Source organism: Lepidochelys kempii, chromosome 2 (genome assembly GCF_965140265.1).
Source record: "Lepidochelys kempii isolate rLepKem1 chromosome 2, rLepKem1.hap2, whole genome shotgun sequence".
Classification (NCBI taxonomy): Eukaryota; Metazoa; Chordata; order Testudines; family Cheloniidae; genus Lepidochelys; species Lepidochelys kempii.
In genome coordinates, this window is record NC_133257.1 from 96,688,487 (window position 1) to 96,701,686 (window position 13,200).

The window sequence follows — 13,200 nt, forward strand, 5'->3', positions numbered from 1 at the left end:
GGTGTTCATGTCCTCATCACCGCGCTTCCGTTACTTCCTTGCCTAGTTTTTCAGGTGCTGGTTCTACATAAACTGCACAATAATGCGCGAGGTGTTTACAATGGTCATAACTGCTGCGGTGAGCTGAACGGGTTCCATGCTTGCTGTGCTATGGAGTCTGCTCCTGCTCAGGCAATCCAGGGAAAAGGCAGGAAAATGATTGTTTGCCGTTGCTCTGACGGAGGGAGGGGCAACCAACAACATGTCTTACAGGGTTGGCTCACAGGGAATTAAAATCAACAAAGGGGGTGGCTTTGCGAGAAACAGAATGGCCCCCTCAAGGATAGAACTCAAAACTGGGTTTAGCAGGCCATTGATTTCATGGAGGGAGGGGGAGAAAATGAATACAAAACAAATCTGGTCTATTTCTTGTTTTGATCCACTTCATCTGTCTTTATACATCTTGCTGGCAGCAGACTGTGCAGTACGACCACTAGCCGTCGTCATCTCCTGGGTGCTCGGCAGAAGACAGTGCAGTATGACTGCTGGCCATCGTCATCTCCTGGCTGCTCATTAAAAGACGGTGCAGTAGGACTGCCAGTAGCACTGAGTCGCCATGAGACGAAACTTAAAAGAGTAATGACCTGGCTGAGTCACTCCCATGTTTCCCCAGGCGCCCCGACCTCATCAAGCTCGGTTAAAAGAGCACCCTGGAATACGTCGATGACAGCTACTAGTCATACTGCACTGTCTGCTGCCAAAAGGCAATAAGCTGCTGCTGTGTAGCAGTGCAGTACCGCGTCTGCCAGCACTCAGGAGACATACGGTGACAGTTAGCTGAGCAGGCTCCATACTTGCCATGTTATGGCGTCCGCACGGGTAACCCAGGAAAAAAGGCACGAAATGATTGCCTGCCGTTGCTTTCACGGAGGGAGGGAGGAAAGGGGGGCCTGACGATATGTACCCAGAACCACCCGCAACAATGTTTTAGCCCCATAAGGCATTGGGATTTCTACCCAGAATTCAAATGGGCAGCATGGAGTGTGGGAACTGTGGGATAGCTACCCACAGTGCAACACTCCAGAAGTCGACGGTTGCCTCGGTACTGTGGACGCACTCCGCCGACTACCTGCACTTAGTGCATTTGTGTGGGGACACACACAATCGACTGTATAAAAATGCTTTCTACAAAACCGACTTCTATAAATTTGACCTAATTTCATAGTGTAGACAAGGCCTTACAATAGTCTCTGGAAATATAACATTACTTCTATATTTATAGTTTGCGAGGGTGGGAGGGAAGTCACAAGGCTGTTCAGAAAGTAACACAATAAAGATTACCTAGATATCTTAATGTTTTATTCAAATAAGTAGGATCTGATGAAGTTTACCTTAAGGTACACAAGGGAATAGGTATAGTAGTACAGGAATCACAGTAGTTAATTTTATTCATGGGGCAGTCAGGAAGGTCTCAGAACACTTTTACAGGCAAACGTTATTGTATCTTTTTGAAGATGTACAGAAATTAGAAGTGTTTGTACAGTCTACACAAAAGGATACAAATGGAGGTATACTTCCTAAGGGGTTTTTAGGACCTGAGGGAGCCATTTATGGAAGTGAGGTAAAACAAATTCTAGTCTTAAAGCATTTCTGTTCATAAATGGTAGAAATATGCTGAAAACCAGATCTCTGCTTATTTTAGATTTCCTGGTATAATGTTCTCCTTGGGGCATTAGAAAAGATGATGAAAAATGTAAACACAAATACTGGGCTAATCTGCTATGTTCAGGTCTCTGCACATTCTGAATGCACAACCCTAAATAAAACTGATAGAGAATTACAAACAATAGCATTTACCTTCAGTGTCTGATAAATTGCTAAGATAACTAATAAAACTGTCATTTTGAAATTATTTAGATTCTAGGGGAAAGTTGAGGTGAGGCATGTGTGAATGCATACAGTTGGTTTCATCAAGACAAAACAAAATCCAATACATCTTTCTTTGATATGATATCTAGCTTAGAGTAGATAAAGGAAATGGAGTGGGGTTTCAACAAGTCACTGTCACTGGGGAAATTAGAGCGATATAAATGAGATTTTACTAGTACACATGTATACAGAATTGGATTAAATTGGATTAAAAGTGCATAGATTATGATGGTTAAATATCAAGTGGGAAGAAGTGTTGATGTGCTGCTTGAATTCTTCTGGGTCCCATACTAAGTGGTGCTGATGGTGGTTGTGGCTGTTTTTAAATTTATTATTATTGACCAGTTGGGGGATGAAGTAGAGAGTGTTCTAATGAAGTGATAGGAAATACTGTGAAAGCTAGTTTTAAAGATACAATGTGATATTAGTAAAATAAAGTGGGCAAAAAGGGTATCTTATAAATGTAGAGTGTTTTACATGGGAATGAATGATGACGTATATACACTGTTATTTAAGAATACCGTTAAGGTAATACCACCCAAGAAGGGGAGAATATGAGAAAGACAAAGAATATAGTGGGTTGCTTTACCAGGAATACCATATGTAAAACAAGCAGAGTAATTATTTCTCTCTAGTCATAACGGGTTAAGCCTGAGATGGAACAATATGTTCAGTTTTTTGCACCAGGGTTTAGGCAAATTTAAGTGAGTTCAAACTATTCCTGATTTTTCCAAGAGAACTGGGCATGTTCCTTGGGGTAGAGAAATATGGCAGAGGGAAGGCCATGATATAATTGACTGTTCCTTCTAAAGGGAATTTTCTTATGTCCTGAATTTTTTGCCACTTGCAGCAAAACACACTGTCAAGGTTCCTTCCCCACTCTGAACTCTAGGATACAGATGAGGGGACCTGCATGAGAAACCCCCTAAGCTTATTTTTACTAGCTTAGGTTAAAACTTCCCCAAGGTACAAACTATTTTTCCTTTTGTCCCTGGACTTTTTTTGCTGCCACCACCAAGCATCTAACAAATATAACCAGGAAAGAGCCCACTTGGAAACGTCTTTTCCCCCAAAATCCCCCCAAGCCCTACATCACCTTTCCTGGGGAAGGCTTGATAAAAATCTTCACCAATTTGCATCGGTGAACATAGACCCAAACCCTTGGATCTTAAGAACAATGAAAAAGCAATCAGGTTCGTAAAAGAAGAATTTTAATTGAAGAAAAAATAAAAGAATCACCTCTGTAAAATCAGGATGGTAAATACTTTACAGGGTAATCAGATTCAAAACATAGAGAATCCCTCAAGGCAAAACCTTAAGTTACAAAAATACTCAAAAACAGGAATATACATTCCATTCACCACAACTTATTTGATCAGCCATTTAAACAAAACAGAATCTAACACATATCTAACTAGATTGCATATTAACCCTTTACAGGAGTTCTAACCTGCATTCCTGCTCTGGTCCCGGCAAAAGAAAAAAAAAAACACAGGCAGAGAGAACCCTTTGTTCCCCCCAACCCCCAGCTTTGAAAGTACCTTGTCTCCTCATTGGTCATTTTGGTCAGGTGACAGCGAGGTTATCTTTAGCTTCTCAACCCTTTACAGGTGAAAGGGTTTTTTTTCCTCTGGCCAGGAGGGATTTAAAGGTGGTTAGCCTTCCCTTTATATTTATGACACACACATTTTGCCTTTTTGCTTAGTGTGTGAATTTGTTAAATGCTGTGCTCTCTGTGTATTCTACTATTCTTTGCTGGGATGACAGCTTCAATAAGATTAGGGTGAACTTGGAGATGGTACCCAATTTATTCCACTTCTTTCTTTAAAACATCATGTACTCTTGTTGTGCATTTTCCTGCTCGGTGCTTCTTTTTGAACCATGGTTGATGTCTTCAACTAACTTTCAGATAAATAGATTTGCTTATAGTGTCCACACCTATTGTACTTTAATCAACTTGTTTCCATGTCAGAATAACTTTTCTTGCCCAAGTCCCCTGTTGAACCCAGCTGAAGTGTAACAAGGCTATCAGTATGGTGTAATCAAGCCAGACCCAGTTATAGAAGTGTAGTTCTTCTATAGCCATTGTCATACCATGTATTATTATTTGTGTGCAAACCAGATTCTCTTTGAAAAATAGCCCAATCATATTGATTATAACTGTAGATTATTATAACTGTAGATGGAGTGCCTATAATTATAATGGGGTAGAGGTTGCTCAAAAGACTTTTTTTTAAAAAAGCTCCCAAACTCCAGCAATTATTTCTCAGGTAACCTTTTGGCAGATTTATTCAACCTCTGCTCATGCCTTTTTCCTTTCTTTCTGTTTCCATTGTTACTACTACAAAGCTGTAGTTGGCTGTTTTGATGCTGACTTTATTCATGCCCAGTTCCAACTTCTAAAGTTAGGTGCTTTTATTTTCAAAAATCACAATTTCTTGTGCATGAATAAACCTTGTGCTCACCACATCAGTCTTGTGAAAGTAATACAGTGCATTTATTAAAGAGCCAGATTTAAGTTACCCCAGTGTAAAGCTGGAGTAACCTCACAACTGTTATAGAGGTCAGAATTTGGTCCAAAGTTAGTCAGAATGGAAAGGGGCAAAAAGAGAATAAATTATAATAATAAAAAAGTTATTTACCACAATTATCTGCTGGTAGAGGAGGGGACAACTGTAATGAAGCCAAAAGAATGCTGCCCTCCTACCATCCTCTCCACTGGAGCTATGTCTGTAAAATTTCTGAAATCTGATTGATATGGTGATATTGTATTATAAAAAACTGCCATGTCATGAATGTATATATGTATGTGGATCCACCCCTATACTAATAAACCCAGAAAAAGATACGAACCACAGAGATACAAGAGAAGGTGCTTAGGCCTCAATGACCCTATTCAGGTGAGCTGCCCTTAGAAAACCAATTTAGCTGACTCCTCGGAAAGGTGGGAGGAATGTAGGAGTAGTGGAAACTTGCCAGGAACAGAACGAGACCAGTGACCAGGAGGGGTTTAAACCAAGGAACATATAGGAATAGGGGACCCAGACAGGTAGATGCAGCATGGGGCAGGAGAAAGAAAGAAAGTTCACAGAAACTGGGTAAGAAGCTCCAGGAGGAAGAGGTCACATGCCATCTAGCAGCCTTATGGGGCAGGAGTTTCTAATAGCTTTTCAGAGCCAGGTGGGCCCCAGGATTCTGGACAACCCAAGGGACTTAGACCTCAGCCAAGGAATGCCTTGAAACAGTGAGGGAGGGACATGCCTTTAGTATTTATTGTTTTGTATGATTTGTACACTCGTGCATGGTATGATTAAACATAAAGGTGTTAGAATCTGTGTATGAGTGTGTGTTAACTGCTTCACAACTGCTTTTTGCCCCGAGAAAGCTGAACTATAAACCAGAAGCTTCACACCTTCTGGGTAGAGACAGCTATGTTCAAGTAACTGGAATATATAGGGGGTCAGTGCTGGTGGTAGGGCTTATTGCAGGTGGGCTGAGGAGCCCCATTTCTGAGGAGGGGTATCAGACTGAGAGTCAGGGCCCAGGAAATATGCCAGAGAGGCTAAGTAAGGAACCAGCTTGCTGAGGCTTTAGAAGCGTCACACAAATGAGGAGATACAATGCATAGCAATCCTAGTGGGTGGGCAAGAGTGAGCACTTGCTAGGGTCTCTCATACACCCTCTCTGGGGTGGAGAAGCTTTGTCTGGACCATCCAGGGAAAGAAAACCCTTCTCCCGTTTAAGGATTGCCCCACCCACCTTTTTTTAGTGGATGTTAGAAATAATCCAGTATGGATACAAATTCCACTTCCACTCCATGACAACTACCTGTTCCCCATCTCTTTTTCTCAGAGGCCCCTCTCATAAAAAGGGGGTAAGATACTATCACAGCCAATAAAACATCTTTCCCTTTGGCCTCTTTACAACACCAACTGTTCCCCAAATGCCTGGTGGACAGCATGCCTTAGACACAAGTGAAATACTTGCCTATGTGTAGCTGGCTGCTTCAGGATTGCAGTGGAAAATGTGGGAAAAGAACCTGTTTAGGCAAGAGTACATTCATTCTCAGCCACTCCGTTGGGAAGTGTTGGCTTTCTGAGATTGGTGCTTGGATCATCCAATCTATCTTGTGACTATTTAAGATCTTATAACATTCAAAGTCTACTAAAATATACTGATACTTGTTCTGCTTTTGCACAGTGGACTATCTCAACTGGTCAGTATCCTCAAGTCACTTTGTGTTTGTCTACAGAACAAGATTGATGGTTTTAAATCACTATAGCTGATACCTCAGTTATACCATTTTAGCCAGTGAGAATTACGTTTTCACATTTTTGGGGAGGGAAATGGAAAAATAAAGGTTTTGAGAGCAATGGAAAGAAAGTAGCTTCTTAAAAGCATTATCTGACATTGCTTTGTATTTTTTAACATTCAGGGTTCATTGGAAGAAGTTTAGTGAACAAAACAACAAGAACCTTTATTTGATCATTACCTCCTTATATTGCATTCTAGTCACTAGCTGTTTGGCCTTTTATCTACAGCTCAGACTTTGGATGGCTTCCAGTTACATCTGCACACAAAGTTAGAAACCAGTGGTTTTAGATATCTGAGGTAAAAATGAAGGCAACTGTGTAAAACACCAAACAGAAACAGCAGCTGATTGTACATGCCACTAAAGGACTCCTAGAAATCAACTGTAACATTCATGCCCTGAGAACAGACATATTTTGTGGGGCTCTAGGAAAGCAATAATACTAGTCACCAACCTCAGAAATGGTATATTTTAATCAAGAATATGACATAGCTGATCTTGGAGTCCTGCTGTCTGTGTGAGTGGATTCCCGTACTTAAAAAAGATGCCTTTTCATCTCTGGCACCACAACGAGTCTGAATAAGGATAGGCTAACCTGGCACCTACTTGCTAGCATCCCCACAAACCCACGTGTCTCTCCTTGGTGGCCACCACCTCTAACAGAAGCTGGGAGCCTGCGGAGCCCTGCACTATTACCATGGGCATTACAAGCGCAGGCTGCATAATCCTGCCGTATTTGCAGAGCCACAAGAGGAGCTGTGGGGAACGTGAGGATGCCTTGGAGGCTAGAGTGCTGTGGAAAGAAACAATTCAGGGTTGTTGGTGGCATTCACAGAGCAACTAGAGATGATGGAGCACCAGTTCGGGGCCTAAGAAACAACCATGGACTGGTGGGATCATATTGTCATGCAGGCTTGGGATGAAGAGCAGTGGGTGCAGAACTTTCAGATGTGCAAGGCCACATTCCTGGATCTACATGCCGAACTTGCCCTAGCCCTCCAGCACAGGGACATCAAAATCAGAGCCGCATTGACAGAATAAAATTCTATTTTTTGGACCAAAATAATCTTTAACATGAACCAGGCAATTTGAAAAAAAAAGATTTAAAACTTAATACATTAAAGGAACAGAACTCATGAAGGGGAAAGAACAGTCATTTCCATTTCAGGTATATGTACACCAATTGTGGCTTTTGATGGGCTTTAAAAGGTGTCAGAGGGAAAAGGCTGAATTCACAATAATGGACAGCTGAATTCACAATAATGAGTAGGGCGGTCAGTATGGGGCAATGTGGGACAGCTGCTGGAGGACAGTAATGGATGACATAAGTAATGCAGTGTCTACACATTCACTGCATTGACCTAAGTATATCAACCATGACTCTACACCACTCATGAAGCTGGTGTTATTAAATCTGCACAGCGAGGCACTTATGTCAGCAAGAGCCAAATTAAGTGAAGACACATCCACAGCTAGGTTGATGTAAGCTGCCATGTGTCCACCTAACTGTGTAGTGTAGACCAGGCCTTACTCTTACAGGAATAAACTGGGAACCAGGGAGGCAGGAGAGTATAATAGTTGAAGCAGATGCTTAGGGCTTGTGGACTTTTTTAAAAAAACTATAAATGCTAATTACATTGAAATATTCATAGGACTTCTGATTTTCTGTTTTTACCAATAAACACCAATATAGCACCCCCAATAAGATAAGTTTAAAAAGAAAGAAAAAAAAGAAATGGGCATTTATCCAATAAATGCCAGAAAAACACAGAAAGTGCTTACTTGTATCTAAGGGCTTGTCTATAGGGAACATTAATGAAAACCATGAGGTTATGATTTCTGAAGTACACTAATGTGTTGCACATTAATTGGTCCATGTAGACCCTGCTAGTGTGCACCAAAGGTTACCTGGTGCATAAGAACATAAGAATGGCCATACTGGGTCAGACCAAAGGTCCATCAAGCCCAGCATCCTGTCGTCTGACAGTGGCCAATGGCAGGTGCCCCAAAGGGAATGAACAGACAGGTTATCATCAAGTGTTCCATGCCTTGTCACCCAATACCAGCTTCTGGCAAACGGAGGCTAGGGACACCATTCCTGCCCATCTTGGCTAATAGCCATTGATCGACCTGTCTTCCATGAATCTATTTAGCTCCCTTTTGAATCCCGTTATAGTATTGGCCTTCACAACACCCTCTGGCAAGGAGTTCCAGAGGTTGGCAGTGCATTGCTTGAAAAAAATACTTTCTTCTGTTTGTTTTAAACCTGCTACCTGTTAATTTCATTTGGTGGCCCCTTGTTCTTGTATTATGAGAAGGAGTAAATAACACTTCCTTATTTACTTTCTCTGTACCACTCATGATTTTATAGACCTCTATCATATCCCCCCTTAGTGGCCTCTTTTTCTTTTAATGTAGTACTGTTTGAGACAGTACTACATTAAAACACACTAGGGAACGTTATCAAAAGATTACTTATTACAGTATATATGAGTGTAATGAGCAATTTATACAATATACATTACTCATTACAATGTATATGAAGAGAAAGCCCTCAAAAGCCCCGATTAACCTCAAAAATGAAATTAATAAACACCAAAAAACCAGAAGCTCTAAATGTTCAGTATAGATGATCAAATCAAAGACACTCAGATAGATGCCAGCTAGTGTCCTGAGTTTCAGTTGATGTTTCAAATTTCTTCACAATTTACTTAGGCTGCAATGTACTTCTACTTAAATTATAAGGTGTCCAGGGTAGGGACTGTCTTTCTTTTGTGTTTGTATTGTGCCTAGCACAATGGGGCTGGGGACTTCAGACACTACCACAATACAAATTAGTAAAAATAACAATAATCTCTTTATAATCAAGTTTCTTATTCCAAACAAGGTAGCTCTTATACTCACTGCTACTTTCAAATGTAAAACATTTTGTCTTGACTACACAAACTTTTTATTTCTAGTTGCATCTCTCTGCTATCACTTTCGTTTTCACTCTTAAGATTTTTGACCAAATGATTAATACTTTAGCACAGAGGATAGAGGTTAACTAGTTATGAAAATGTGTATTTAATTTAAGAGTTGGCAAGAGAAAACAGGTATGAACAGATTTATTTTACTTTTTAAAATGTTCCAGAAACAGATTAACTTTATTTTAATATTTGTTTCATCTACCTTGAAATAAGAACTGAAAGGGCTTTGATAAATGGATTGGAAGCTTCACCAGTTTAACTGTAACAACCTCTGTCTTTTGATAAAATGTCATGTAATTTTCCACAGCAATTCTCCTCAGACAGTCACAGACAGCCCTGACATTTCTCACAGCTCTCTACTGAAGGGACTATTTTCTTCCTCAGTGGCAGCATGTTACAGTTGCAATGCTGTGATAAAAAACCCTGGGCCAGATTCTCAGCTGGTGTATATTTTTATAGCTCCATTGGTGTCAGTGGTGATATAAAGACAATTTACACCATCTGAAGATCTGCCCTCCCTATAGTTTTTGTGAAGTGATGTGAATAGGTCCTACACTTTAAGTTCACCTGAAAATGCAGAATTGTTCTTGTTAAAATAAATATTAACTGGAATATACTTAACCAGTTTTTTTGATAAGCAAGACTTTCAACAGCCAACGCAGGCTCCCTGATAGAAAACTTCCTTTAAGAAGATTTCTAAGCTGTTTCAGTCCCCAGATGTGTTTCAGTATCTGAATGGTATTGTTTTTATTTAAAAGGAGCTCATTGATCTGCAGCATGCACACCACAAGCTAAACAAGCAGTTTCATGATAAAGTGGCGGAACTGATGCATGCAAACAAGAGAGTGGAACAACACGAGGCTGAGGTTAAGAAGCTGAGAAGTCGTGTGGAAGACCTAAAAAGAGGGCAAAACCAGGCAGAGGATAAGGTATTGAAACTTTTAATTTGTTAAAAGAATCTGATCTGTCACTTCCAGTTTATTCACATATTCAAGGGTATACTGTAAATGCATTTATATATTCATAGATTCATAGATATTTAGGTCAGAAGGGACCATTATGATCATCTAGTCTGACCTCATGCACAAAGCAGGCCACAGAATTTCACCCACCACTCCTGCAAAAAACCTCTCACCTATGTTGAGGAGTTATGTGTTTATTTATGCTTCTAGGACTGCAATCTTTGACATTAGACATGGAATTTGACTTCTTTAGTCCCTTTATCCATTGTCCTGCCAATATAAGATTATTTCTGAAGATTTTATATGTCTCTATAAATCTAATAACCCCCCAATTTATCTTTCTACTGAATATGCCAATTAGGATGTTATTAGACAATTTGGACAAAATGTGTGTGTGTGTGTAATATATACATATAAAAGGAGTTCATCGACTAATTTTTCAACATTCCTATGAGTACAGATTATTTTAAATCACAACAGCACAAAATTCTGCTGCTTTTGCCCAACACCTTCTATTGGGTACAAAACCCAGGTTAATCCTTTTCATTATCAATTACCCTTAAACATCTTAGACTACTTTAGATTCAAGATCATTGCTGATGGTTAATTGTATGCTTGCTGCAAAATATCCATTTCAGGGGCTGTTATTTAGACTTGTTTCATCCTCTCCCTCCCATCCCAAAAAAACTTCAACCATCACCACATGTGCTTTCCTCCTTGCCCTGATTACCTTTCAGTTTTAAAAAAAAAATCTAACCACTTTTTCATTCTGAAAATAACTTGGCTTCAAGATTTTTTTCCCCACTAGCCTGGAAAAGGGGATCCCTTACCTGAGAAAAGTGATGATTACAATTGGTTTATGGTACAGAGGTATCTTGCACTGCTGAAGTGACATAATTTCCCTGCTCACGTTGGGTACATTGATGCTGAAATAAAAGACCCGCAGCATGGCTGGGTCATGGCTGACCTGGGTCAGCTGACTTGGCCTCATGGAACTTGGGCTGCAGGCTATACAATTGCAATGTAGGTGTTTGGACTTGGGAGAGACCCTGGGCTGTAAGACTCTGCAAGTGGGGAGGGTCTTAGAGCCTGGGCTCCAGCCTGAGCCTGAATGTCGACACTGCAATTTTTAGACCAGCGGCCTGAGCCCTGTGAGTTTGAGTTAGCTGACCCAAGCTCTGAGATTCCCTGTTGCGGTTTTTTTATCATAGTGTAGATGTGCCTATTCTCCCTGAATGTTTTGTGATGGAGAAAAATGAATCTTCAGCCACCATTTGAAGCTCATTAAGCAGGAAAGAAAGTCTTCCATTTGCACCCATGTGATATAGTGATACTGCCTGAAGGCCGGTTCCTCACACTTAGTAGTGGAATTTCCTATTTCTTCCATGTAGTAGCCTTTCTAGATAATCCTAGCCATATATATAGAGAGAGGACCTGTATTTTCAGAAGTGACTAGTGATTTGGGTGAATCAATTTTTAGATGCTCAGCTTGAGACACCTAGAAAGAATCAATTTGATGGTAATTGAAAATGAGGAAATAATACCTTTGGCATAGCAAGTGCCACGCAAGTGTATATAAGATTCCCCAGTTCACAGCTTTGTGCACAGTCAGGATGGTGGCTGGCCAGATTTTGATACAATATTTGATAATCCAACTTTTTTTGTTAAGATATGTATTCTATGCCCAGTTGTCTTTCAATCTTGCTGTTATTAGTCAGGATCGTAGGATAAGTACTATGTCCATTAACAGGTGTCTGCAGAATTGGACTCTTAGTTTATTACTTTGCTTTTGATCGTTGCAGACACCCAATACAGTAAGGCACCTCTCATGCCCTTAAGTTAGAAGAGTTACTTTTGCATTAGTGGCTGCAGCCCACCGATCCAGTCTCTGTTTGATTTCAGAGCCAATCATTGACAGACTAGGAGAGGGGGAAGTGAGGAAAAACAAAGCTGGTAAAATGACGAGTCCAAGAAAATATCTTTATAAATAAAATAAATCCTGTTGGGGACTGGATGTTTAGGAATTTGGTAGTAGCACATGAAAACTTTCACTCATGATCTGTCGATACTAGGAACACAGACATCACTGCCATCTGACAGGTTAGCTGATTATTTGAAATTAATTGATATCAGCCCAGTTCCTGTTAGACAGGGTATAACAATCACACACTCCTAGTTAAAGCTAATTGGTGCTCCTATTAGAAGTGACAACAGAGGGGTTAAGTAAGCAGAGAACAGTCATGACAACAAAACTGCCTAACTTTTTACTCTAAAAGTGGCCTCACAAAATGTACAGGTTGGTGGGTGCCTTATAGGAAACTTGCACCGCAGCCACCCATCTTAAACCTGTTCTTTGAAGAAATGGGAGATTTCTATTTCCTTGGTGTCAGTCCCTCACCCAGTTCACCATTGTAACGCATAGAGCCTTCTCTAGCAGTTGTACTTTATAATTGGGAGCTATAGTTAGTTTTGTTCAGGTTTATCAGCTGAACAAAGAAAATAATCCTTGCCAGCAGTATGCTGGAACTAACAATGTTGCCAAGCAAGTGATACCAAGAAGCATGTTAAGGAACCACTCATACTGTGTAGGATATAGGAGCTCCCCTAATGTCTAGAGAGCTGATCTTAGTGAAATACTGTTTGTGGTAATCATAAATGTAATATTTTTATTATTATTTAATATCTTCTTGTTTAAGAGGACAAGAATATTTGCTGTATTTTTAGGGAAATTATCAGATTTCCAGTTACTTATGTTTTCTCTCCTAATGCAGCAGCTTAACAATGATTTAGCAAAAGCATGAAGATTTTATTTAGTTAAGTGCTGTCTGAAGAAGATTATATTAGCATTTAGGTTCCTTCTGTTATTCCTAAAACTCAGATTTAGATTAATACACTGCTGCATTCAGCACTCAAAAGAATTGTGTTTGTGACACAATAGGCAAAATGTCTTTAACCAACCTCAAAAACAGTTTGTTGTTTCCTGTGCTCCATTGGCAGGAAATTATCAGTGTATTCAGGGTGAAATGTTCAACACGATTATTCCTATTCT

The 13,200-nt window shown here is 40.1% G+C and overlaps 1 protein-coding gene across 1 annotated transcript in view; it reads left to right on the forward strand.

The window, feature by feature from the left end:
- The window catches only part of CCDC102B (coiled-coil domain containing 102B), a 316,005-nt gene that overhangs the window by 195,850 nt on the left and 106,955 nt on the right, over positions 1-13,200 (forward strand). Inside the window, exon 6 of the mRNA XM_073329434.1 lies at positions 9,948-10,118. Coding sequence (XP_073185535.1) covers positions 9,948-10,118 — 171 coding nt within the window. The remainder of the gene's footprint in view (positions 1-9,947; positions 10,119-13,200) is intronic.